General features: G+C 42.4%; 2 protein-coding genes across 18 annotated transcripts in view; one reads left to right on the forward strand and one right to left on the reverse strand.

The window, feature by feature from the left end:
• LOC135498947 (serine/arginine repetitive matrix protein 2-like) overlaps window positions 1–14,339 on the reverse strand; it is a 45,091-nt gene extending 30,752 nt beyond the window's left edge. For 13 of the 14 annotated variants that reach the window (XM_064789495.1, XM_064789488.1, XM_064789493.1 and 10 more), the window contains exons 1-2: window positions 13,713–13,812; window positions 1,369–4,841 (exon numbers count right to left, since the gene is read on the reverse strand). In XM_064789495.1, the coding sequence (XP_064645565.1) occupies window positions 1,369–4,806 (3,438 nt within the window). In that variant the 5' untranslated portion in view covers window positions 4,807–4,841; window positions 13,713–13,812. Of the gene's footprint in view, window positions 1–1,368; window positions 4,842–13,712; window positions 13,813–14,143 lie in introns of those variants that run through there. The other variant, XM_064789483.1, reaches the window with a different exon arrangement.
• A 5,775-nt stretch (window positions 14,340–20,114) lies between these two features.
• On the forward strand, window positions 20,115–23,500 carry LOC135498948 (uncharacterized). Of its 4 annotated transcripts, none has more exons than XR_010449185.1 (5): window positions 20,115–20,247; window positions 21,384–22,147; window positions 22,235–22,360; window positions 22,560–22,715; window positions 22,984–23,496. XR_010449185.1 is itself a non-coding variant. In XM_064789497.1 (5 exons), exons 2-5 carry the CDS (start codon window positions 21,886–21,888, stop codon window positions 23,019–23,021), a joined length of 456 nt encoding a protein of 151 aa, XP_064645567.1. In that variant the 5' UTR covers window positions 20,115–20,247; window positions 21,384–21,885; the 3' UTR covers window positions 23,022–23,500. The 4 variants fall into 4 exon arrangements, 2 of the variants coding, with proteins under 2 accessions (XP_064645567.1, XP_064645566.1); XM_064789497.1 differs by having other exon boundaries at window positions 21,384–22,036; window positions 22,560–22,700; window positions 22,984–23,500; XM_064789496.1 differs by having other exon boundaries at window positions 21,384–22,036; window positions 22,984–23,498.
• Window positions 23,501–24,206: the final 706 nt, after the last annotated feature.

The raw sequence follows: 24,206 nt of genomic DNA on the forward strand, positions 1-24,206 counted from the left end.
CTGGCTCAGGACACCTCCTGCCAGTGAAATATTAATAGAGGGTTAAGTGCTAAATCCAGACCTCGGTATCAAAATCGCCAGCAGCCTTCCACTAGTACATCCACAAAGTCACTCCTAGGCCTATAGATAATCATAAACAAACCAAGCCTACCTTGAAGCTGGTATCCGAATCTCAAATCCAACTCCAGAAAAAATTCACAAAAGTTACAACCGCGGCATTCTTGGTATAATTTGGACAGGTCCCTTGCCGTAATCCCCACCACAAGCCCTTGTTAAATTCTACCCTTAATTCCTCAGAAATCGAATTTAATCTTCATTGATTGCAAAATATCCCGCGAGAAGTTATGAACACATACACATAGTGCATGAATATTGCTCCACGGAAGTTATAACAACACAATAGATTATTTTCTCGATGACTGCGGCATACATACAGCACATGGCAATCAGACATACAGCTGATTACTTTGATCAACAACAATTTCAATATCAATTTAGTTCGTCGGGGTGACGAAAGAAGGTGATAGCAGCTGAAGTGGCATTGACTGCTTGTCATGTTGATAAATGTCGTGGCCACATTTTTGTTCATGCATGAAGTCAGAAGATGGCTACTTCAAAACTTTCACAAAAACTAAACGATAAAGCAACTAATTGAGCAGATGAGCTTGAAGGGGCAAAGCCCAGAGGGGCAATGACTGCTTGTCATGAATACTATGTGGACACATTGTCATTTACGAAGGATGTGACAAGATGCACACGCAGACAGACCAGAGGCCACTTCAGAAAATACATAAATGAACAAGTTCATGGCAGCTGAAATCCTTGAGTTTTCAGAAGTTGATGTCACCATGACAACGCCTTGTTGGTATCGATAAAGTGGTGCAATGGTGCAGTCGGTTTCAAAACATTTTGGCTATTGGTCAAAATGTTCAACGGCGGGGCCATCGTGAGTACATGCAGGGGGTAGTCACGGCATCATGCTGTTAATTCATTGACCCAGTAGGAACAAGTGTATGCATACTAAGCAAGGGCAATGTTACTGCAGAAATTGGAATAATTTTAGAGACCCGTCAGATGTCTTGGTTACTGTGCATGTTGAAAAAAATAGTGCACAATAAAAAAGATCAAGATGGAAGGAAATGTAGTTTAAAAGATCTCAATTTCAAACAGAGACAAATTCAAACCTCGCAAAAATCAGAAGAAAGAAGATTCAGCTAAAAAGTCAAGTGAATTTGGGGTACAGGTGTGCAGCGAATAGTGCCAATTTGCAAGTCATAAAATCTAAGAGAGACCTAACCCAGGTGGACCCAAAAGGTTAGTAAGTTAGTATAAGTGTAACAGAGCCAAGCATAATTATACGCCACCTACCAAATCTTGCACTTGGGGCTGAATGGGCGTAGCTCTGCTTGACCTTTCCTCCGTATCTGACCCACTCGGCAAGTCTGCTGCAGCCTCAAGCGACAGCTTACGAACGGCTATTTTCTCCGCTCTACTCTGGACAGGCATTGACATTTTCCGTGATGAGTACGGTTTCTTCTTTCTCACATGTTGCTCCTCCTGCTGGAAGGCAGCTTCGGCGGATTCACGTTCCATGGCCATTTCACGGACTGACGGGCTCGTGCGTGACAGAGCCTCCTCTGGTGGTTGCAAATGTGAAAAGGAACCATCGTGACCCACCTCATCGCGTGAATCTCTGTAACTTTGCTCAACGAATACTGCAGGGTTCCCAAATGATTCCGATAGTCTCTGAGCACCTTCAGTACTATCACTTGCCACTGGTGGCGCTATCAACCTGTGACTGCCGCCATCAGTTTTATCACTAGCCACAGAGGGTGCTTTATAATCACTCCCATGAACATTATCATATGTTCCTGAATACCTATTACTGTCAGACTGATCTTGTGTATTCTGGCGTGAACGATCATTTGAATCAGAAACTTTCGAATCGGACTGATATGCCTCTTCCCCAGCTGATTCCTGACCTTTGATCCGTTCACGGTAAACTTCAGAGTCCAGAGATTTAGCGCGTTGCCGCTGCTGATCTCTCTGACGTCGGACTCTTGGACTTTTAACAGGGGTTGCCTTAGCTTCACATGGGACCCCATTTATGAAAGTCACGGTAGCACCAGGCTTATACGCTAAAGGCACTTTGGGTGGTGCAGACTCCCCCTCGCTTTGATGAACCGATAATGGCTCGCATGACAAAGAATCAAAACTGTGCGAAGATTTAATCTGCAATTCTAAACTTCTTTTCCGTTCCGCAACTGCTGTTTCTGTCACTTCATGATCCGATGCTATTTCAGCTTGGTAGGTTTTCGAGCGGGCAAAAGCACTGCGCCTTGTCCGTGGGCTCTGTTGTTGTTCTTTAGGGCTAGATGGAGCTACTTGATCAGCATCAACTGAAGCAAAAGAGACGGGGTCGGGATTTGAAGCTGATTTTAAAAGAATTTTCTTTGGTTCTGAGGCAGACAGTGGCGCTGTACTTTGCTGACTGGATGGTACGTGTTGTCGTGAGATTTGACCTACATCAGGGCGGACTTGCAAACTCTGATAGAAGTTAGAGTGAGGCTGCGATGACTTTGAATCAGACGAATCCTGGCGATTATACGGCTCAAACGCATGACCCTGACCCTGACTGCGAATTTGATCCTGAGACTGGAAGCCAGCTTTCCTTTCCTTCTGGGACATTGCAGTTGTGTCTAAGATTCCCGACAGTATTCTCTCAACTTCATCATCACGCTCAGACAACGAGTCATCGAGGTTTGACTCATCCATTAATCCTTGGCGTATATCCTTTTTTGCAGCTCGTGGTGACCTTGGTTGTTCCCTCCTTGATCTCTCACGCCCCCTTCGAGATTGTTCATCAGCCTGTTTCTCATCACTTGAGTACTGCGGCTGCCCTCTGCTGGCATGTTCCGGTTCTTGCATAATGTAACTAGCTCTCTCAGGTGGGTGGGTATATGCATGCATCACCCTCTGCGGAGAGATCCTCCTATCATGTTCATCATGCCTGTAGAAACTCTTCTGTGGTGGAGAACGTTTGGGCGATACTATCTGTGGCGACTTCCTAGTGCGCTCTTCTTGGACATCTTTTGTCCTCTGTGACCTTGACATTCTTGGTGAACTCTGACCTACCGGCGGGAGTTGGGCAGGACTTTGCGCTCTTCCTGACTGATACCTCTTCTTCTGTTCCTGTGGACTGCTGTCCCTTTCACCAGGATAAGACCACTGTGGTTTTTCATGTCTTGCTGGGCTCTGCCCCCTGAAATCTCGGACCTGATTTGACCTAGCAGGACTTTGACCTCTAGTCCTAGGTGACTTTGGGGGCTGATGTGACACCGGTGCAGAAAGTCCAGGGCTTTTGTCGTGAGAAGGTTGTGCCCATGGTGGTTTATAGTCCTTGGAAGGACTTGTGCCTCTACTTCGAGGCTTGTCTACCCTGTCATCTTTCCCTTGTGCCTGAATCATCCAAGGTGGCCTAACATCTTTTACAGGACTAGTAACCCTACCTCCTGGCGACCATGGTGGCCGCTGCTCCTTCACTGGACTACTCCCTCTCCCACCAGGCGACCACTGCTGTTTATCCTTCTTTGGACTCAGTCCCCTCCCACCAGGTGACCTCTGCTCTTTGCTTGGACTTGGATCTCGAGGGTCATTAGGCCATTGTGGTCTCCTTCCTCTAGGGCTAGGATCCCTTACTACAGAAGCATGTTCCTTTCCAGGGCTCTGACCTCTCCCAGCAGATGGTCTCCTCTCCTTCGGGCTCACATCTCTGGCACCAGCTGACCAAGGCGGCCTGGGATCTTTAGATGGGCTCTTATCCCTGTTATCTCTGCTCCCAGCACTCCAGGGTGGACGGTTCTCCTTTGCTGGGCTTGTACCGCGACCATATTTTGACCTTAGGGACAGTGCTTCCTTAGGACTTGGCTCCCTTGGCTTTGACCATGGTGGATCTTTTGTTGGGCTACGTTCTTTTGTATCCCTACCAGCAGAAGACTTTGCCAATGGTTGTTCTTTTTTTGGGCTTCTTTCCCTTGGACCTCTTTCAGCAGGATACCATGGGGGTTTGGGGCTATCAGGACTTGGATCTTTTCTCCGGGGGGATCTTGGGGGCGGAGGACGCAAAGGGCTACTCTCTCGTGCATTTGGTGACCACGGCGGTTTCGGACTCCCAGGGCTTAACTCTCTGTTTAGTGGTGACCGCGGTGGTTGATGAATCATATCAGGTCCAGGGGACTTTTCAGCACTCCGGTCCCTCATACCTTGCCGGTTTAGATCAGAGCCTAGATGATCAGCACTGGAGCCACTAGGTGGCCCATGTCTACGATCCCTTTGTCCCCAAGTAGGCTGAGCGGAACTAGTACCAACATTCTTTCTCTCTGGTAAATAACTCCTCCCAGGATCCCCTAACTTTTTGTGAGTAGGGTAACTTGGGTATGATGTCGCCCTTGGTGTCTGTGTGCCATCATCTCCAGTTTTTCGAAAAGGTCTTGGGCTCTTATTGAAGGCCGCCCCCTGATCACCACTAGGTTGGGTCAGAGGCAATACTGGACGTACTCCTTGATTGTCTGAACTGTCACCCCCATGAGGTGCAAGAAAAGGCCTCGGCTTAGCATTATAGTCTGGTGGATATCCTGAATCAAGACTCCTCGGCCGTCCTTGAATTTGCAAAATGTTCCTGCCTCCGCTCCTCATCGAAACTTTCGTGTTCGGCATCCCCGAAATGTGTTGTCCTGGAATCCCGTTGGCTAGTGTATCTCCCACTTTGTTTGTCCCGAATGTCAGGTTGTACGTGGCTTTAAACATGGTGGCTCACCCCAAGACCTTCCTCTCCATGACAACTGAAAAGAAAGAGAAAAAGTCAGAAAATGTACTTGCTTTGGTTGCCAACAGACTCAGCATTAGGAATCCAAGCAACACAAACAGAGAAAACTTATATGGTTGTGCTGTTCCTGGATAACAAGAATATTGACAAGTTATTTCAAAGAACTAGGTGCCCTCTGAACAAGTAGCTTGCATCATTTCAGAAGTCTTCAAATCAGTAAGTAACTGCTGCAGTGTTAACTTGAACCTAATGCCAGAGAAGTACTTTCCCAAAGTAACCTGCCCAGCTGTTTAGTTTATGAATTAAAGCCTTTCATATGAGTTATATCAATGACATCTTTTTCGTCCTACAGATATCACATGTGTTTGGCATAGATAGGCAGGTTAAAATGCACGGCAAAGTTTGTCAGAATAAAAGCATTTTAGCAGCCCACACATAAGCGTAGCCTGGATGCCCAGGCAGGTATCATTTTTCACAAGATACAAAACAATTCATAGTCCATTTTGAAAGTGAATTTCAGCTGAAGGGCATCATTGCATTTGTACTTATGGACTCAGACTTGTACCCCTGACACATCCTAAGCCACGTCTAAGCTACACATTTCAGAATGTCAAGAAATAGCAGTTATCCAACTCTAAAATATGAAAAGTTAAGGTTAACTCGACTCACAACCATTTTGTTATTGGATTTTGAAAACATGTGACAGGTAATAAGTGATGGTGACTTCCTTGATTCCACTTTAAAGTGTCTCCTCTCAATAAATCCATATGTCAGAGCATCAACCAAGTGGCAAGTACACGGTATTCGCATTTACAGAAAACTATTTGATCTTTGTCTCAATCCTTTATTCTTTCTCTCAGTAATTGAAAAGTGTATCCAAATCTTGTTGCTCAGAAGTTCCATTTCAAACCAGGCCTATCCACAATAAGTTGAATCCTATCTGTAGATCCAAAATTTGTCACTTGTATCCATCGTTCATTGACAAGTACATTCTCCAAGCTTGTTCCTATCTCCACAATTTTATGTTCTTGCTCCAATCCCTATGTCCTGCCTCCACAACTGGATGGTATGGCTGAAATGTCTCCGTCATACACCTATACACAATTCGTAAGCGTATTTATGGCTCGACAGAAGGCTACTCAAAGTGAAGTCCATAATCAATGATTAGTCACATATTTCACGAGATATTCCTCGTTTGATGTTATTGCCCCATCTGCTGTCGGGCATATTCCCCCAATGTCCTCAATGAATTGGTGACATCTGGGATTCTTTAATCCACCAATATCTCAGCGATTGATTTTCTCAAAAATCGAAACTAATTTCGTGACGACACAACTACATAGCTCCATCTGATGGCAAACAATAAAACTTATCCATGACATATTTCACACAGGAGTTTGCCGATTTCAATCCGAAATCTATGACTCAATGTTTTGAATGACCCAACATCCCCTCATCTCGCCAATTACAGTATGCAAATGGTTTTCAACACCATCGATTTTTCTTTATTCTATGAAAAAGTTGCAGTCATAGAACAATCAAATAAAATCTGACTAGCAAATGACCCTGTGAAACCAACAGGTATGTCTACTGCCAATTGGAATAAATTAGAGGGCAACGAGTGATGGTTGAGCTGACTGCAGATTGAAAACCCTTATTCCAGTTTTCCACAACCAAAAGCTCTGCAGCAACTGAATGCTCCAACAGTAGCTTCAATGCTTCCCTCCATATTATACTTTAGACTAGTTTCAGGTGAAAGTTTTTTACAACACAAGCACGAAAGCATTCCACGTGCACTCAGCTTACTGTTGCTTTTTGCTTCGCCTCATCCACAACGATTGTCAAAAGTAAAAGCCTGCCTAGCTGGCTCTGGATGGCAGAATACTACACTGATTACTGAATAAGCCAAGTCTATGATGTCCTGACTGCAACCTGTGAAGTTGTTGATTGCTTGCCATCACTTCTTCCAATAACCAGAGGGGAAACGAAAATGGTCGAGATGTTGGACCGATTAAATCACCTTTGGGATTTTGAAAATTCACCGTTGAGATTTAGAATAAACACCTTATTCCAGCAGGGTTCAGGGCAAACAGTAGATTGCGTCTGGATTTGGCAAAAATCACTATTGAGATCAGAGATAGGTCCTTTTTAAGTGGTATATTTGGACATGTAGCCCCCCCAATAAGATTCTTTGAGCAGTGTTTCAGCAAGGAGCAAAGAGCACCCTGCATTTCCAATTTTTGCCCGGTCTTTTTACATCAGTGGCAATTGCATTTCCATTCAAAGCAAAGCGCTGCTCCCAGCCTTTTCCTGACTGGCCCAATTCTGCCCTGCCTTTCCAGAGTTCTAACTGAAACACCATTGAGTCGAAAACTTCGAGGAAAGTTAGTTTAGACATTGTTATCACAGGTGTTTCGAGGCTCTCCTACTCCAACCATTCTGATCGTGCACAGCAAGGTATAACAAACAACAGCTTCTTTCTTTTGCTTTAAGATCACTTAATACTACCTTAAAAATGACCCAATCTTGATGAATATGTGGAGGTTCACATACCCAGTGCACAAAACAACAACGCCAATGTAATTACTTTCCAATTCCAGCAATCCTTTGGGTTTTGCAGAATTCTTGTCTGCAACTTTTCCCCTTTGAAACTGTTGGAGGCAATTATCGTAGGCATGTGGCCATAAATAGGTAATTTAAGAAAATAAGTGGCAAAACTGCAAACCAGTTAAGAGAAAGGCCTAAATCAATTAGAGGGCTATCCTGGGAAGGAGGTTACAAAAAAAAAAATTTATCCATTAATCTAAACTACCCCCCCCCCCTCAAATATATTGGGTCTGGAGGTAGCAGAGGAGAAGTAATCCATACATCATGGGCTCAACCTCGCGCATTAATGAGATAATGGCCAATTGCGCCAGCCTTGCAGTTGCAGCATCAGACAGTTATGTATTTTTGTTGCCTTTGATCAGGAGTAACTCACTAGTAACATTACTTAAGAATTCCTTCATAACTCTGAGATATTACCCAGCCTCAAACTTAGACATCAAATATGGCGAATGTGGTCCCCCTCCTAAAACAAACAGTGTTAAGTTTTTTTTGCTTTAATGCTCCACAACTGACTGGACAGTTCCAGAAAGATCCGGCGACTCTTTCGAAGTTTTAAATCTGGAGCAGTCCCCTAATTAATACACTTAGTCTCACATACTCCAAAACGGTTAAAATTGTGTTTCATCTCTCTTGTTCCGAATATGCCCTGTCCTGAAAATCACCTTTCAAAGCATAAAGCCTGGACAAAATATCGAAATTTCACAGAAAACAGAGCAGATGAGTTCCTTCAGGTTCTCAAATTATTCACTGTTGACAGAATAATCAAGACATCCTTGAGAATTGATAGTTTATATCACGTAACCCAACCTACCTATGAAAAGTCTCCATATTATGAAAATGTGTTCCTCAATTCCTAATATAATGCCACCTACTTCCACAATAATAACAAATTCAGGAAAATTACAAAACTTCCAATGTGAAAATCTGTGTTCTCCTATCTCCTAATTCCTGTTTTTATATATAACCGATGATTTTCAATCATATTACAATTTCATTTTGAATACTCCATTGTCTAATCCAGTTGTTTATTCCAATGATACTCCAATGCTTATCTTCGAAGTACTCCTCTCCCAACAAACTAGAAACTCTTGCACTTGTTGCTTTGGGGTAAAACTGCAGAATGCTACATTTATTCCCACAGCTTGCATGAAATTACAATCAAAGGATACCTTTCAACCCCGTAAGACAAAAATTGACTCACCCACCAAAAGCAAAACTGAACGATATGGACCAAACTAACATTTCCAAGGGGGGATGATGTGACAGGTTTCAGCTCAAGCTGAAGGAAATTCCTTATGCATTGATGAAGACAAAACTGTAACATTTGCACTACCATCTTTGGATGAACTCTGAAGCAAAATGTGTAATCACATCGCTTTGTTTATCTAAAGCAGGCTTGGATCATCCTAATGATTTTCCCACTGATGTTGCACAGGAATATCGGTAAATCCCCGTAATACAAGAGATACCCTAAGGTACTGGTACACATAACCTTACTTTGTGCAAGTTATCTCTGTTACGATATGTTGTGTGGCAAATTAGAGCCAAAAATGTACAAAACATCAGTTGCAGGAATCCAATCCAATCCATTTTAAACTGTAAGAATGATTAAGAAATGCTAAATCCTTTCAAATGGTTCTTCTCCATCCTAGTAGCTGTCCTTGATCCTTAGAACTGTATTCTCATTGAAAAAAACCCCAACTGAAATGCAGGAGGCAGCAAAGAGCATCTTTTTAGAAGTCCTTGATGCTGCCAAGTCAAAGAGAGAATGCCATCCAATGGGGCAAGGTCAATAAGTCCAGCCGATTTGCCAAATCCTCAAAACTTTACATACCCTTGTTGACTAATCCCTGGCGACTCCAACGTCGCTGCAAATCAGCATCTTATATCCTTGACACTGCCAATTCAAACGACAATGCATCCAGTGGGGCGAGGTCAATATTGCTAATCAAAGGATTGATTTGTATTGACCAGATGGCAATATCCGGTTAGGAATATCTAACAATCTCTGTGGTCATTCTCACACACAGCACTGAAGTTAAACTACAGCGGGACACAGCATGGTTTTCACGGGTGTTATTTTGATGTAAATCATCAGCTCAGCAAACGAACCAACCTAAAGTCTGTGAAAACAATGGCGTCATCCTATGATAGTGGTATCAGACCATTAGATCTAGCATAGCTAGTGTAAAAGTTGTTTTCAAGCATACAGTAACTCAGCTTTTATTCGCGGTTGCCTACATTTTACCGCAAAACACTACATTTTGTGCCAGTATATTTTGCTGACTACCGTTATGCATAATGGACGGACAGAAAGTACGACCTTACTTTAACCTGCCTGCAAAGACTGCCATTGATTTCCTGCATTTGCTAGCATGCTTCAAGTGAGTTACTCTCAAATTGTGAAGCAGTCCCATTGTCCTTCCACCACAACTCATTTTGAAGTGTTGCAGTCGGCTCATCGTAAAACAAGCCGTGCTAGAGAGGACTGAGCTAAGCCAATTTGTTTTTGGCGATACCCAACGAGGGACCTAGGCCAAGTTTATGCTTTAAAAGTTTAAACTGTAATCTACATCTGTCGTATGAAATACACACACTTCAAATTGATTTTTCACTTAACATGCATGTTTCGCTGATAGTACACTTGCAAACTTTCAAGAGCTGCTGGTCCTAGTTTAAAATTAATGATGTAGAATGTGCCTACTGGTTGATTAGTAACCTTAGAGTAAAAAGATATGGGACGGTCCATTTTTTTATAATTATCACTTTTCTATAGAAATGAGAAAAGTCTTAAACGGTACGAACGTAGATGTCTCCATGAAGAGCAGGACAAATGAAATCAGTTCGTGCAGAGCACTGAATGTCATGCACCGAAACTGATGAGAAGAGGAAGATAACTGATGCTCCAATTGCATCCACATTAGTTTGCTTGGCTACCTTAGCCTCTTGATCAGCGAGGAAACTTCACCAGTTTTCACTGTGTTCCCTAAGTGTTCACCAGGTTGGGTAAACAGGTTATAAAGCTATCTGAGGTAAAGACAACACACAAGGCTATATTGTTTTCAATCATTTGATGGTTAGCAGTGCTTTGTATGTTCTATACCTGAGGAGAAAGAACCAACTGCATACAGAATGTTGAAGAGTTGGCTGGTGATTATATAACCATCCCCAACCATCTTTAAACTCAAACACCAACAGAGTACAAGACCACCTACAGTGGAACCCCGGTAACACAACCACTCATGGGACCGAGGTTGAATGGGATGGTTGCGTTACCGGGGTGGTCGCGTAACTGGGGTGGTTGCGTTACCGGGGTGGTCGCCGATCAGGGTTCCACTGTATTCCACAAGTGGCCTGCTCAGTTAGGAAACACCAACCAATGCTCTTGCAACAAGGAAACGCTTCAACCGAGCCAAGTACTGGTCAGCCCACTGCATGACATCCTCAGGGAGATCTGACCACATGGGCTCAACTTACAGTGTTACACCACCAAATACACAGAATACAGTGCAGACATGGAGAGTACATTCGAAGAGCATGATCGCAGAACACGGTTAGCTGTCTGAAGGAGTGATTGGAAAGAGAAGAGGTAACACGTTCTAACAGACAATTTGCTGCTGTGTCCAAGAAGCTTGACAGTCATTGAAAATACAGCGTGAGACTATGACGCTAAGACTACAAGAAAAAGGAGAAGAACTACATTGCTAGCCAACAATGTGAACCAATTTCATATTGAGAATGTGCCAGACTTCCTCCAACACAGGTACCCCTGAGCCAGGCTCTCATTTAGCATCATAGACCAAAATGTCAAAAGGAAATGCGTCGAAGAACTCCTACGCACTCATAAATAAAGGTAGGCTTGAAAACCAAAGCAAGAAGATTCTGTAGCATTAGAGATTGATTATAATACAAACAGAGAGGAAGAGGTAGGTAGGAACTCTATAGTAAAGCAAGATCATTTTTAAAGGGCTGCAAACCAAAAGTCGGCTGGGAATATTGTTTCACGCTACCCATCCATCAACGAGCTACGTCCAACGTTGCTTTGGTGATGAGGACATCGGCACCAACAGTAAGGCTATAAAGGAATCCTCAACAGCCTGGCTGGTTAGTCGGGGCTTTATACTTGGGGCCCTTGAGTCCAGCAATGTGTTAAACCCTTGTGAATGTGTAGGAGTAGGCAGCCCTTCTAGGGGTACAACACAGATATGATCTGAAAACACCAGGCAGCGAACAGGTCACTTGATTCTCATGGCTTGAGACAGAAGTATTTGGCAGGATGTTCCTCAAGTTAGCAAGTGATGAACAGCCTTCAGGTGTTCACATCCGGGGAAAGCACTCCCACACAGGAATAGGCAGGTCGGAAACAACCTTACCATGCGATCATGCACAGAGGAAACAAGCTTAGCACAATTTCTTCAAAACAATGACTGATCGGCAGATTCAGCCCCCTGCTTTCCCAATGATAGGACATTAGGAGGCAGAATGCAATTCAGGAGCAGTCTTGGACCTTCTTTGGGATGTTGGCCAAGTGTTTTAATGTTGGAGGTCAAAGGTTGCAATGATGCATAACAAGTTTCTCCGACTCTTGGCTATATTAGTACTTTACATCCAGGTATTTTGAAAGAATTTCACCTGAACAAAGTTCTTGTAGAATGAACGCAAGAAATGTGTTTGTCTATCTCTGCTTTTATCCGCTGGATTTGAGTAGTATCCAGGTTTTCTACAGTAGTTATACTTATTACAGGTGGTTTGTGTTTAGCTTCCATCAACCCTTTGGGTCCAATATTCGTACATGCTATGACTATACACTAGCCAGCTAGTTCTCCAAGCAGCACTGTAGTTTGGCCACAGATTAAACAACGATTTAACTGGCTACATGACCTACCGATAGTCTTCAAATTATACTTGGGGCAGCAAGGGGCTGAATCTGCCGATCAGTCCTTGTTTTGAAGATGGCTGCAGATCACAAATAAGCAGTTAAAAGGTTCAAAGTTATTTTGACCCTGGAGAGAAAAAGTTACCACCTTGGAAATGTCTAAACTTCAGAAGCAGAAGCTGTGAATATCTTGACCTTCAGAAGGAACTGTGCCCTTCAGAAAACAGACAATCAAAGGTGAGATCTTCGAAGTTCCTTCTAACCTCAGCATAATGCTTTGCAACTCTGAACTGTAGCCACTGCCCAGCTGGTATTGGCCTCCACTAGCAAGCAAGCATCGCTTTCAATCACATTGGTGAAGTACCTTTACGCAGCTCGCTACCTTGATGATAGGTAAAGTATCCCTCTCACATAGATGTTGTAGGCAGAGGAAACTAGCGTATTGCTTTCTTATACCCTACCATCAGCAGAGAAAGATATCTTAGAGAAGTTTTTCTCACCTTCATCAACTTTCAAAAAGTCGAGGTTGGAGGTTGCATTGTTTGCTATCAACGACGGTTGAGGTATGAACCAACTTTACACAATAACCCTGATCTATCCTGAAACCTTTCAGGAGAATTCAGATGAGCAGCTAGAACAGTGCAACACCCAAAGCATTTCTGACCATTTGTACATCTAGATGAGGCATGTTAAGCAAAAAGACCTTCTGCAAGACTCCAAAATGTAGCAGTTAGTAATCAAACTAGCTCGGGGACCTGTTGCCAGTGGCCTAAAGATGGGCAACCAGACTACAGTATTGTTGAAGGAATTGAAGGTATACGCTATCTTTCTACCCGCATCGTTTTGAAGGCCTACCTTTGCCTTGCTACTATATATCATAAAGGTGTAACAGGTATGCAAACATTAGCCATGTTATGTTATCGTAAAATAAATCCCTCCCGAGACGCAACGCCTGAGACAGTTGCACGGAGGCTCCTTCATTCCAGTATGTCTTCATGAAAATGTGTCTACAAATTCAAAGAAGTTTCACCGAATTGCTGCTCCTAAAACATCCATTCGTTTGGAAAAAACTGTTCCTCCTCGGCCCACCTGAACAATATTCCGCGGATCCTGTATTATGCCTGTTAAGTCCTTTCACAATATTCACTCCACTCTCTGTCTTTGATCCAAATCTCTGTTGCTGAGTCTTTCACGTAGCTTTCACAAATCAAGGTTCTGAAATCCATCACCACGTCAATCCAGTAGAATGAAATAGCATAAATAAGACAGCTATCCTTTTGGCCCTAGCACTGGACGTATCCTCTTCATACTGACCAAAAAAACCCCCACTACAATATGCCACATGCATACCACTTTTGATTGTCGAATAACCAAGCCTTCAAGTAGAGAAATGCAAGATCTTACCCCATGTTTGCCATCCTAATTTGACCACCACCAACCGCCCGCTCAGCCAACTGCCCTCAGAGAGTTCCAATTCACACCAAGGTATATAGTTCAAGAACTTTACAGTTGTGCAATAAGACAAGGTGAAAAGCAATCAGTGCTCCACAGACGGCTCTTGCTAACAGCAGATGGTGAACAGACAAGCGTCCCAGTGGGGTGGTCGACGATTTTGCCAGAACTCTGGCGGGAGAAATGAATTGGAAGCCAGTTTGGCAGAAGAAAGGCAGCAAGTGAAATGGCAATAGCGTTCCTGTGTGATACTTCAATCTTCCAAAGAAATCAAATTAGTATTTTATGAAGAACCATGATGCTGGAGAGCGTTTACTTGCTATCCCAGTATCCACTGTCCCACGATCTGAACACAAAATTAGAGCATCACTTCCATAACTTACCGTATTGCCATGAAAACCATGTTTGAAGCGTTTTTTGTCTACATCCAAGCCCACGAAACGTTGAATCCAGCTGAGGTAAGAAGGTGGTATCACGCACTCTCTGGGGAGGCAGACAGACAAGTCGATTGCCGTTGATGCCACACTATCATCTGCTGTGTGAGCCGTTAACGCTTTAGACTCAGAAACGCTTTAAACAACTACAAAGTCTACGAATGCTGGATTGAGCTGTGGCACCTGAGGTACTCTGAATTGAAGCAGGTTGATTGCAAGTGGTGTCACTACCATACGAATACTTTAACGCTTAAGCCATCAAGATAGAGACAACTCTCGAAATGTGCCTGAAATGTAGAATTCAATATCGACACCGGTGTTGGAGGTCAGGGTTTCAAATCTTATGTAAGCTGTAGGGTCTTGTTGCCAAGCTTCTTCCTTATGCTGAGCCAGAGAAATGTAGAATTCACGCCACAGAGTTGCAGAGTCCCCAAGTTCACGGAATGGAGAATTCCCCTCGGATAGCTGTATGGAGGTCAAAAGATGTTGAAAGGTTCCACTATCAAATTCGCTTCCCAATCTTTAACGCTTTAGTCATCAACAAAAATGCTACTTCCACGAACTGTAGATTCAACTTGATAGGTAGCTGCTAGGCAAATGTCAGGAGATGTCGACAATCTTATCCTCCGTTATCAAAACGATTAACGCTTTAGTCCCAAATGACTCAAAGGCTCTTGATTAGTTTCCAGGTAGAGTGTTGCTCAGAAGTGGTTCTTCAACCACCGACGGCAGAAACTCCTGTTTTATTTACCTCTGCTTCGTGAGAAGAAACTCGTACTTTCATTTTGAAATGCGTTGTCCTTTAGAGCTGCAATTCAAACATTATGCAAGTACACATAGAGCGTGTTTCCCTCCATGCGTTAGTGAGAATGTACTCAATTCTCTGCTGCAGGGACTGACGATGTCTCACTCATGATCAATGATCTACGCAATTATACGTCAAAATTGGTTTTGCAAGCTGCCTATACCTGCTGCATCATGTTTTTTATCTGGTTGTGACAATGTTTTACAACTAGCATCTGAAACTAAATACTTTCCCCATGAAGAGTTAATACCGGTCCATCTGAGGGGAACTGATTTTTTTCTGTTCAGGAAGAGTTTTGTAAGGCCTCGAGGGACATTGCCCTACTGGGGCTGCATGGACATTTCCTCATTGGCAACACTTTTATAATACTACTGTGGTGATGGGTTTCACGCCGATTGAGAGGTTTCTTTTTTAAATGGGCCGATTATACATAAAATACTATGTCTCATGTACAGGTGCCATTGGCGAGCGGAAACCCATCGAAACACTATGTGCCCTATATGTATGACAAAGAAGTAGAAATGGAAATTTTGCCAAATACTTACGACACGAAACGAAAATTTGCCTCCAAATGTTGTGCTGCCAACTTCGTCGAAATGCAAACAGACGCGTAGTAACACTATAATACAATTTAACACCCATCAAATGTGCATTAACGATCTCAACGGGTCGCTCTCACCATTAAAAATATCGATAATAATGTCCACTTCTGTTATTGACTTGGATCTCAAAAATGTAACACAGGAGAGAGCACAGCCAACAGGTACGCATAGCATAACGGTACAAAATCAACAGGATTTTATTGTCAATGTTACAGGGCTAGGTTGGGTTGGTTCTAGAAATCAAGTGTCCAATGTGATGTCGGGGGGGGGGGGAGCTGTAGTGTGTGTGTGTGTATTGCAATAGCCACTGTACCAGTCAGATAAGGACAACAAGTTATCGCCAGTACGGAATTACGAATTGGACTTCCGTCAATCGCCACAGGTGCAAAACCTACCTGAGGACAAACAAAAAGACAAAATAAACTTACACAGTTCCCACAGCAGATGTCCTTACGGGTCACAGCAAGTTTTGCGGATGACGGCGAAGAAGTCGATGAAAGACCATTTTCCTCCGCCTCCGCCAAGGTAGCGTTTAGGGCACAATGGTGCGCACACGCGCATGTGTACATCCTCGTGTTTTAGAAGTATCTTCAGAATCCAACCGCAAGACGGAATAAATGTTACAAATCACGGAAAAATGAACTGTTATCTGTTTATTTGTGCAAGAATTCGATGAGGCACTTGCATATTCCTACGTATGTGCTCGGATCCTGAAGTTTCTCGCAAGTCACTACCAACGTAAGCTGGACTGAAAAACTGTGATATCAAATCACCGAGGCTTATAGAAATAATCAATTATCAATTACTTTGGCACAAAAGATTGAATAAATTAGGATTATTTCTTGGCGTTAGTAATGATGAAAATCGGCCAATAATTTTTATGTTGGATACGTTGACAGATCTCGACAAAATCTACAGGGTCAAAAGGGGTAGAAGACCGAGAGTCTTAACAGGTCAAGCAAAGAAGATTTGGCGTCATTTCGACCAGGATATGCTGAATTCAATTCTCGAGACTAATTCTGAGCCTAAATCAATGCCCGAGGTCCTAAAAGATGGCCAATTACAAACTGCTTGTCATGTTTCATGCTTTCAAATGAATGGCTGCAAGACACAGAATATCAGACAATGTCAGAATCTCGAAGCTTTTGATGATCATGGCTGCGATAGAACCATACACCAATCGTCAGGATGCAATAGGGCCAGACACGTTTTCTCGGGGGACGTTTTCTACTTCTACAAACCTTTTTTTTCGGGAGTGACCCTGGGCTCTTTGAATACAATCTGTCTTCCTGAAGGCAGCCAATTCAGCAGTAAGGAAATGAGATAGTCATGTAGCACTTCTCACTCAATAAATACTTCAGAGAGCGGCTGGGGTCGATTATTTCGAGACCTCTGGGAGAATTACTGTGAACTATCTGACAGGTTTTCAGAGGATGAAGCTACAGGACACACCCATTGCACGACTGACATCTGGTGATGCTCTAATGAACTATGTAATCAATCTGGCCCGACTTCGTACACCTTTCTGATGAGATGAGACAGCAGAATATATGATACACGAGTCAAGTTTATTTGAATCATCGGCCATAATCGAGACATCAAGCAGAATCTTCATCACATTTTGACATACACTATATATGACACCAACATAGTTTCATAAACTGCTACCATGGCGATTGCTCTTGAGCTGTATCTATTAGTCATAAGCTACCACTCTGGGATGGTAAAGGAGATTGAAAATCTACTGGTCGAGAACCTCACACGTAGTGAATATTGATAAGGAGACGAACATTCTTTATACATGTTGTGACTCACATTGATGTACTGAAAACAGGTGATATGCTGATGCGACTTCTTTTCCAGCTGGCAAATTTGCAATGATTCATCATGCAGAGATGAGAGCAAGGAGGTCACACCTCACTCTACCAAAGTTCTGAATCGTCATCATTGCGTTATTTTGCCCCTTACGGTACCTCGCATATAAAAGAAATCGGGCCTAGCCCAATACACAGTCTATTGTCTTTAAACAAAGCCCGCTCGCACCTTGGCCCAAATTCACATTGTTTTTTCCATCTTATCAAAGAGTTTATCAGGGTAGCATCAATTCCCAAGAAACAGCTTCCATGGGGATCCATAGGCCTAAACCTACAAGGACAAATACACGCAATGACGACATTTCACACATTTTTCGGAGATGTCTGGGGGGGGGGGGCAGTTGTCCTCATGCACCCCAGCTAAATATGGCCCTGGGATATCAAAGTCTAGGACTAGGCAAAGGCCAAGTAGAATTGACTCTTCCAGCTGGTTATCAAAGGGCTCTTCAAGGACACTTAACTCTTCCCGCTGGTTATCAAAATAATGTCTGACTAAGCAGACGTCTGACAGTCAAATTATCGAACAACGACTGTATAATATGTACAACTATTCACCTAAAAGGGACAACAACATGTTGACAAATCAATACATTCCCTTGAACAAAATTTGCAAAGATTTTCAATCAATATCCATCACTGTTGCAGTGCCTGTGACATCTGGACCGACCAGACGATATGGACCCAGCCCAATCATTATGGCAGCATTTTACCAGAGTCTGACAAACACTCTAATCATGCAACAAAAACCTAACATGCAAAGAATGAAACATGCATTTAGCGGCAATGACAACACATAAACAATTCAATCAATATTCGTGAACAAAATTTGTACAAAGTCATGAAAATTGCCAAAAGCGACGCGTTTTGGTAAAAGGATGTCTACTTACATACTGGTGACCGGCAAATGATCACTGCAGCTCTAGCAGACAACATTGGGGAGCATCTCAAAATTCGCAAGGCAGACGAGAACATTTCATCTGTCTGCAAGAAATTCCTTGTTCTGTCTAACTAGCAGTGTTCTTAGAGGCAAAATATTGAATCTAACATCAAATTGTTGCAACCAACTTGATTGGCAATGGTGTTTTTGAATGATAGTCACTTTCACAAAGGCTTCTTCATCATTCGAATCGGAGATGGTCCCTTATGGACGTAAACACGAGCAGACTGACGATATTATAATATTCCCTCGTCTGAGATCAGACGATTCTCGAGTTGTGATGATGCTGGTGTAGCAGTGAGTCATAGGGTGGCACTAAAGGTAGTTTGCCTTATATTTATGACAAATCTTAAAGACAACTTGCCCGACTCTTGTGATAGCTCACAATATAGTGAACGCAACTGGTCTAATACAGAGCAAATTCAGAAACACCTGCTTACCCCCGTAAATACTAACCCAGAACTAAAGCACCAAATCTCTGCCCAAATTATGGAGGGGTGGGGGCTTGAAGAGCTTTAGTATAAAATGTGGCTTACCCTTCTTCTAGGCTGACCATCCTGCCGCAAAATCTGCTTCCTGGCTTCAGCAAACTCCATCTTATGTTTTATGTATTTCAAAATAAGGAAACACACACTTAAGCCAACTTTTATTTCCACAGTTCGAATGACAGAAGATGAAATGAGCTCTTTCACTGTTATGACTAAACACAATACACACACCCAAGTGAAAAGTTTCTTCATATATTCCAGGTAATCATGATACCTATTTGAATCCAGTCAAAGCTATGTACTCGATAATATCGATCAATGAATTTCAAAGTTTAATTCAAAACAAGGAATTCCATTGTTTCCATTGCCAATTTCTACGACCACAAAATGAAGTATTTTGCAGTCCACCTCCAAACAGTGACCCGAAATACTCAATATGTTCAACGTATAAAGCATTTTATGACTTCCTTATCATGCTTAGACAGAATTGATGACACAAAAAGTCAATATCAAAGCATGTACTGGATTTTATTTCCAATTTTGAATGATATCTCAGCCTGTCAAAGAAGAGGTCACAACTTGACATAGTTTATACAAAGACAAGTCACTTACAATGACAGAGTTAATGTACCTTGACAACTTTTTTTTCATTTCAAGTCAACAATTTATTTAATCTTTGAAACATCATGACTTTCAATTTTAAAACTTCACAAGTTTTGGTTTGAGAACCTTTTCAAACCTGGAAACCTAGAAAATTCACAAGAAATTCAAAAATGTTTGTCATGCACTACCAGTTTGTATGGGGTGAAGGAAGCAGAATTCAACGCCGAGGCCAGTGGTCAGGTCAAGTTTGGGGTTGAGCAAGAGTAAGGTGTTGGTGTAACACCATCACCACGGTTACACCATCACCACAGTAACACCAACACTTGACTACCGTACTCGGTGTTTGGTGACATCGGTGTAACACCAGTGCTTGAGCAGGGAATCTCCATGTTTTAACACGTGTTGGAAAACGTTACACTTTTCTAACACTAGTGTTATCGCCACCCCACCCCACCACAGTGTGAAGGGCATTTTCTTAGGTTCAAATATTCCCTCCAAAAAGATTTCTGTTTATACATGTTTCACTTCCTGTGCTCCTTATTTGCATAATTATGTTTATTTGGGGTTTCCTTTTGGTTTGGCAAGGGATATTTTTTATCATGGAGGACAGGGAGAAAAATGGGCCATCTTGTCCCTCATTCTAAATCCTATTTCATCTTTGTTCTTCAATGGCCAAAATGGTCATAAGTTTCATGAAGTTTGAGCCAGGAAATCAGGGATTTTCTACAAGGTCAAAGTTACCTTGTAAGTAAAACATTTTCTTGTCAATTGAGACCCTTTCATCCTGACTGTGGGAATCTACATGTGTTAACTACTCTAGTTTCTCACTCCTAACGTCCAGCCTGATCTTTACATAGTGCACAAACCTAGGCCAGTAATGGGATAATTTTTAGGCCTTCTTTATTGCTATTGACGCTGCTGGTCAATCAAGTATAGGCCTGAAGAAACTCACTCCCGTCGTGGGCCTACCAAAATGTACACACACTGGCTTACTACAGTGGACGTCAGGCGTGCGAAGCTAGAGTATATGATTCCACCTATTGGACGATAATGGCATAACCTCCATTTTAAGCACACCTCCCTTTTATGGACACCAACGCCCAGTCCCATGGTGTCCGCAATAGAGAGGTTGTACAATACTTTGATAAAATCAAGTTATCTTTCATTAATGTTCAAATCTGGGTTAATCTGGTAGCCGAGTGAGTGCTGGAATTGTGACTGATCAATGCTGTGTGAGTTTTGTAGCTCTTGCTGTTAGTCTAGCAGTAAGAGCACAATGATATGATATCTATGATGTCTTAGAGAGAACGATATAACTATTCGTGATCCGATTCGGAGAAAAATGGATACATGAGGAGTAACTTGAGAGTAAGTAGCTCGGTGTAGAATTGTTTTTGGAATTTTTCAATGCACTTTCTGCCTGTTGAAGTTGCTCAAATTTCACCATTCCAGAGTCAAGCCGACCAAGTTTCAGCACTTTATTCTCGTTCTCTCTAAGACGTCATAGATATCATATCACTGTGGAACAATACTTTGATTAAATCAAGTTATCTTTCATCAATGTTCAAATCTTGATTAATCTGGTAGCGGAGTGAGCGATGGAAGTATGACTGATCAATGTTGTGTGAGTTTTGTAGCTATTGTTGTTATTCTAGTAGTTAGGGTAGTTATTGTAGTTATCTAGCTATTGTAGTTATCTAGCTATTGTAGTTATCTAGCTATTGTGTAGTTATCATTCTTGTTAGAGTAGTTATTGTAGTTATCTAGCTATTGTGTAGTTATCATTCTTGTTAGAGTAGTTATTGTAGTTATCTAGCTATTGTAGTTATCATTCTTTTTTTTTTGTATTTCCTGCTTATCATCTTTTTCAAGCCATTCAGATTTCAGCTGTCCAGGCCAGGAGATACTGATGACAAAATACTGGGTCCAATTCATGCTCAGCTTGGTGTTTTTGGTTATCGTGACCGGCGACGGAGTCCAACTCACGTCCAAAGCGCGGTGGCTGGGTCGCGGGCATGCGTGCCACTTTGTTCTGCGGTCCTCATCGGTGTTGCGATACTGATGACGGACTTAGGTTCAAGGTACACGGTCCCATCATCATCAGTGTTGATTGACGGGAGCAGTAGCAGAGTGTTGCTAGTCATTCACGATATCACCCGTTGTAGAGTATGGATGGGTTTAGTCATACGATTGTTAACAGTAGTATGCAAGCTGGCCAGCGCCCTACCTGACCTCGAGGGTGATGGAATGACTGGGGTCGAGTCCTGTTGTTAGCCTGCGGAATTTCGTCAGACGAAATGTCAGGCGTGTCCGTGTGGAACTTGTGCTAAACCCTTGGTTTAGTGCTAATGACAAAGACATTGGGCTCTTTGGAGTAATAGCATGGTACTCGACCTCTTTGTGCTTCACAAAACTGCTTTTGCCCCTGAAATCGACAAGACGGAGAAGAAGGAGTGCCTGCCTCCAGCTCGTCAGCGAGGAGCCACTGGACCCCAAGAATACGGTGTTGAAGCCAATGATGGTGCCACAGAGAGTATGAGTATCATATATCAGTAGTTGTATGAAGATAGATGCATCTTAAGGATGTTGAATCAACTTCAAACTTAGCTATCAATCTGATCTTCATGATCTCAACAGAATTGTGGTAAAAAAGATTCAGAAAAACATATTGAGAAATTAGATAACACCTCAACAAAATCTATGATTCTATTTTAACTTATTTAAATTTCAGGACTGGGATACAAGGGACACAGGATACTAGGGACATTGGATACAAGGTGCCTGCCTCCAGCTCGTCAGCGAGGAGCCACTGGACCCCAAGAATACGGCGTTGAAGCCAATGATGGTGCCACAGAGAGTATGAGTATCATATATCAGTAGTTGTATGAAGATAGATGCATCTTAAGGATGTTGAATCAACTTCAAACTTAGCTATCAGTCTGATCTTCATGATCTCAACAGAATTGTGGTAAATAAGATTCAGAAAAACATATTGAGAAATGAGATAAACTCCTCAACAAAATCTATGATTCTATTTTAACTTATTTAAATTTCAGGACATGGGATACAAGGGACACAGGATACTAGGGACATTGGATACAAGGGACACTGGATACTAGGGACACAGAATACAAGGGACACTTTACACAAGGGACACGGGAGACAAAGGACGCCGGGCTGGAGACACAAAAGAGAATGTTGTATCCTACAAGGTTTTCTCCACATACTCTTCAAAATGTCTTGATTGAAAGATGCATTTAAAAATATGTTGAATTAACTTCAAAGAAAGCCATGGATCTGACCTTTGCTCCTTTGGTAATGTGGTAGATACAAAGAATGAAATGGCCAAGGGCCGTCGTGCTCACTAGATCGAAATTGAGCTGAGAGGCTCCATACCTCACACAAAATTCATCAAGTTATGTAAAAGTTTAAAACTCTTGAACTAAATACTTTGAACTAACCTTATTGCACATTTTGTAGGTCTCTCCGAGATTCCATCATCACCAAGTCCAGGGTGACCGAGCGGGGTCGCAGAGATGAAAGCCAATCACTCAAAGGATTGAGGATGCAAGCAACGGTATCTGTATGCTAGATGTATTTGTATTCCAAATCCTCCCTGTCCTGAGCATCTTTTGCAGTGACACAGTGGACATTGTTAAATCATCAGTGGACCTCTAGAGAAAGCCAACTTGAGAATTTGTTCATGGAGCAAAGTTGGTTAAAAACATGAATGATCGATGAGATTATTGACACCTGAAGAAATCACGGCTGATCAGGGTCAATCCATAATCCGAGTCCCACTGAAAGGTTTCAGGATAGCATGGGGTTAAAGTGAAAAGTAGGATGTAACCTCTGTTCTTGTTGATATCTGACTAGTAAAAGCCACAAACTTTTAAAAGGTTTTGGGACAGACAAGTTAATCTAACGCGATGAGTTTTGATTTTATCAAAAATTGCCTGGGTATAAAAATGTAATGACCTGAATGTTTGTTTTTCAGTCATGCGCAGAGTCGGGCAGACGATTGAGAGTCGGGCAGATTCAGTGGATGGAACGAGAGTGGTGGGGGATTCAGATTGTGCAGAAGTGGCTAACCGCAGTTCAGAGGATGATGCCCTGCCACACCAATTCCTGTCGAACATTCGCAAAGATCAGGAAGGGAACGTCTTGTGTACATTGTTCGTCATTCTAATAGACTTAAATGACAATAACTTTCTGGACTAGGGAAAGCTACGGACATAGAGACCTGTACACGACATGGATATCTAGCAGCCTCCGTGAAGACAGCTTATCTCATACCTTCGGAGGATGCCATCGCATATGGTAATAAACAAATTAATTTCAGTTTTTCAAATGTACTTGCTAAGGTGTAGAGCCTGCCTCTAGATGACATAAGTGATAATTACTTTGTCACCACAGATATCTCACTCATAGTCTTTGCATAGCAGTTGGCCATGTACCTAAAGTAGGCACTGAAAAAGTGTGCCCAAATTAGGTTTTGGTGCCTAGAATACATTCAGCTGAAGAAAAAACAGGAGAAATACTAATTTAACAAAAGATATCCACCTACCGTCAATACTTACCCCAGAATCCTTCGAAAATTCGAAAATTCAACTGTCAGCGTCAAGTTCGGCGTTTGTGCCAAAAATCGGCAACAAAAAATACAGGATGTGTAGATGTTCATGTAATTGAGAGGTCTGGAAGCA

The sequence above is a fragment of the Lineus longissimus genome, chromosome 14 (assembly GCF_910592395.1).
Source record: "Lineus longissimus chromosome 14, tnLinLong1.2, whole genome shotgun sequence".
Lineage (NCBI taxonomy): Eukaryota > Metazoa > Nemertea > Pilidiophora > Heteronemertea > Lineidae > Lineus > Lineus longissimus.

Bases quoted from the DNA above. Each gene is read 5' to 3' on its own strand.
- LOC135498948 (XM_064789496.1), top strand. From the start codon at position 21,886: ATGGTACTCGACCTCTTTGTGCTTCACAAAACTGCTTTTGCCCCTGAA. The intron at 22,361-22,559 runs GTATGAGTATCA...TTTAAATTTCAG, and splicing joins CAATGATGGTGCCACAGAGA to GACATGGGATACAAGGGACA. The intron at 22,716-22,983 runs GTTTTCTCCACA...CACATTTTGTAG, and splicing joins AGAATGTTGTATCCTACAAG to GTCTCTCCGAGATTCCATCA.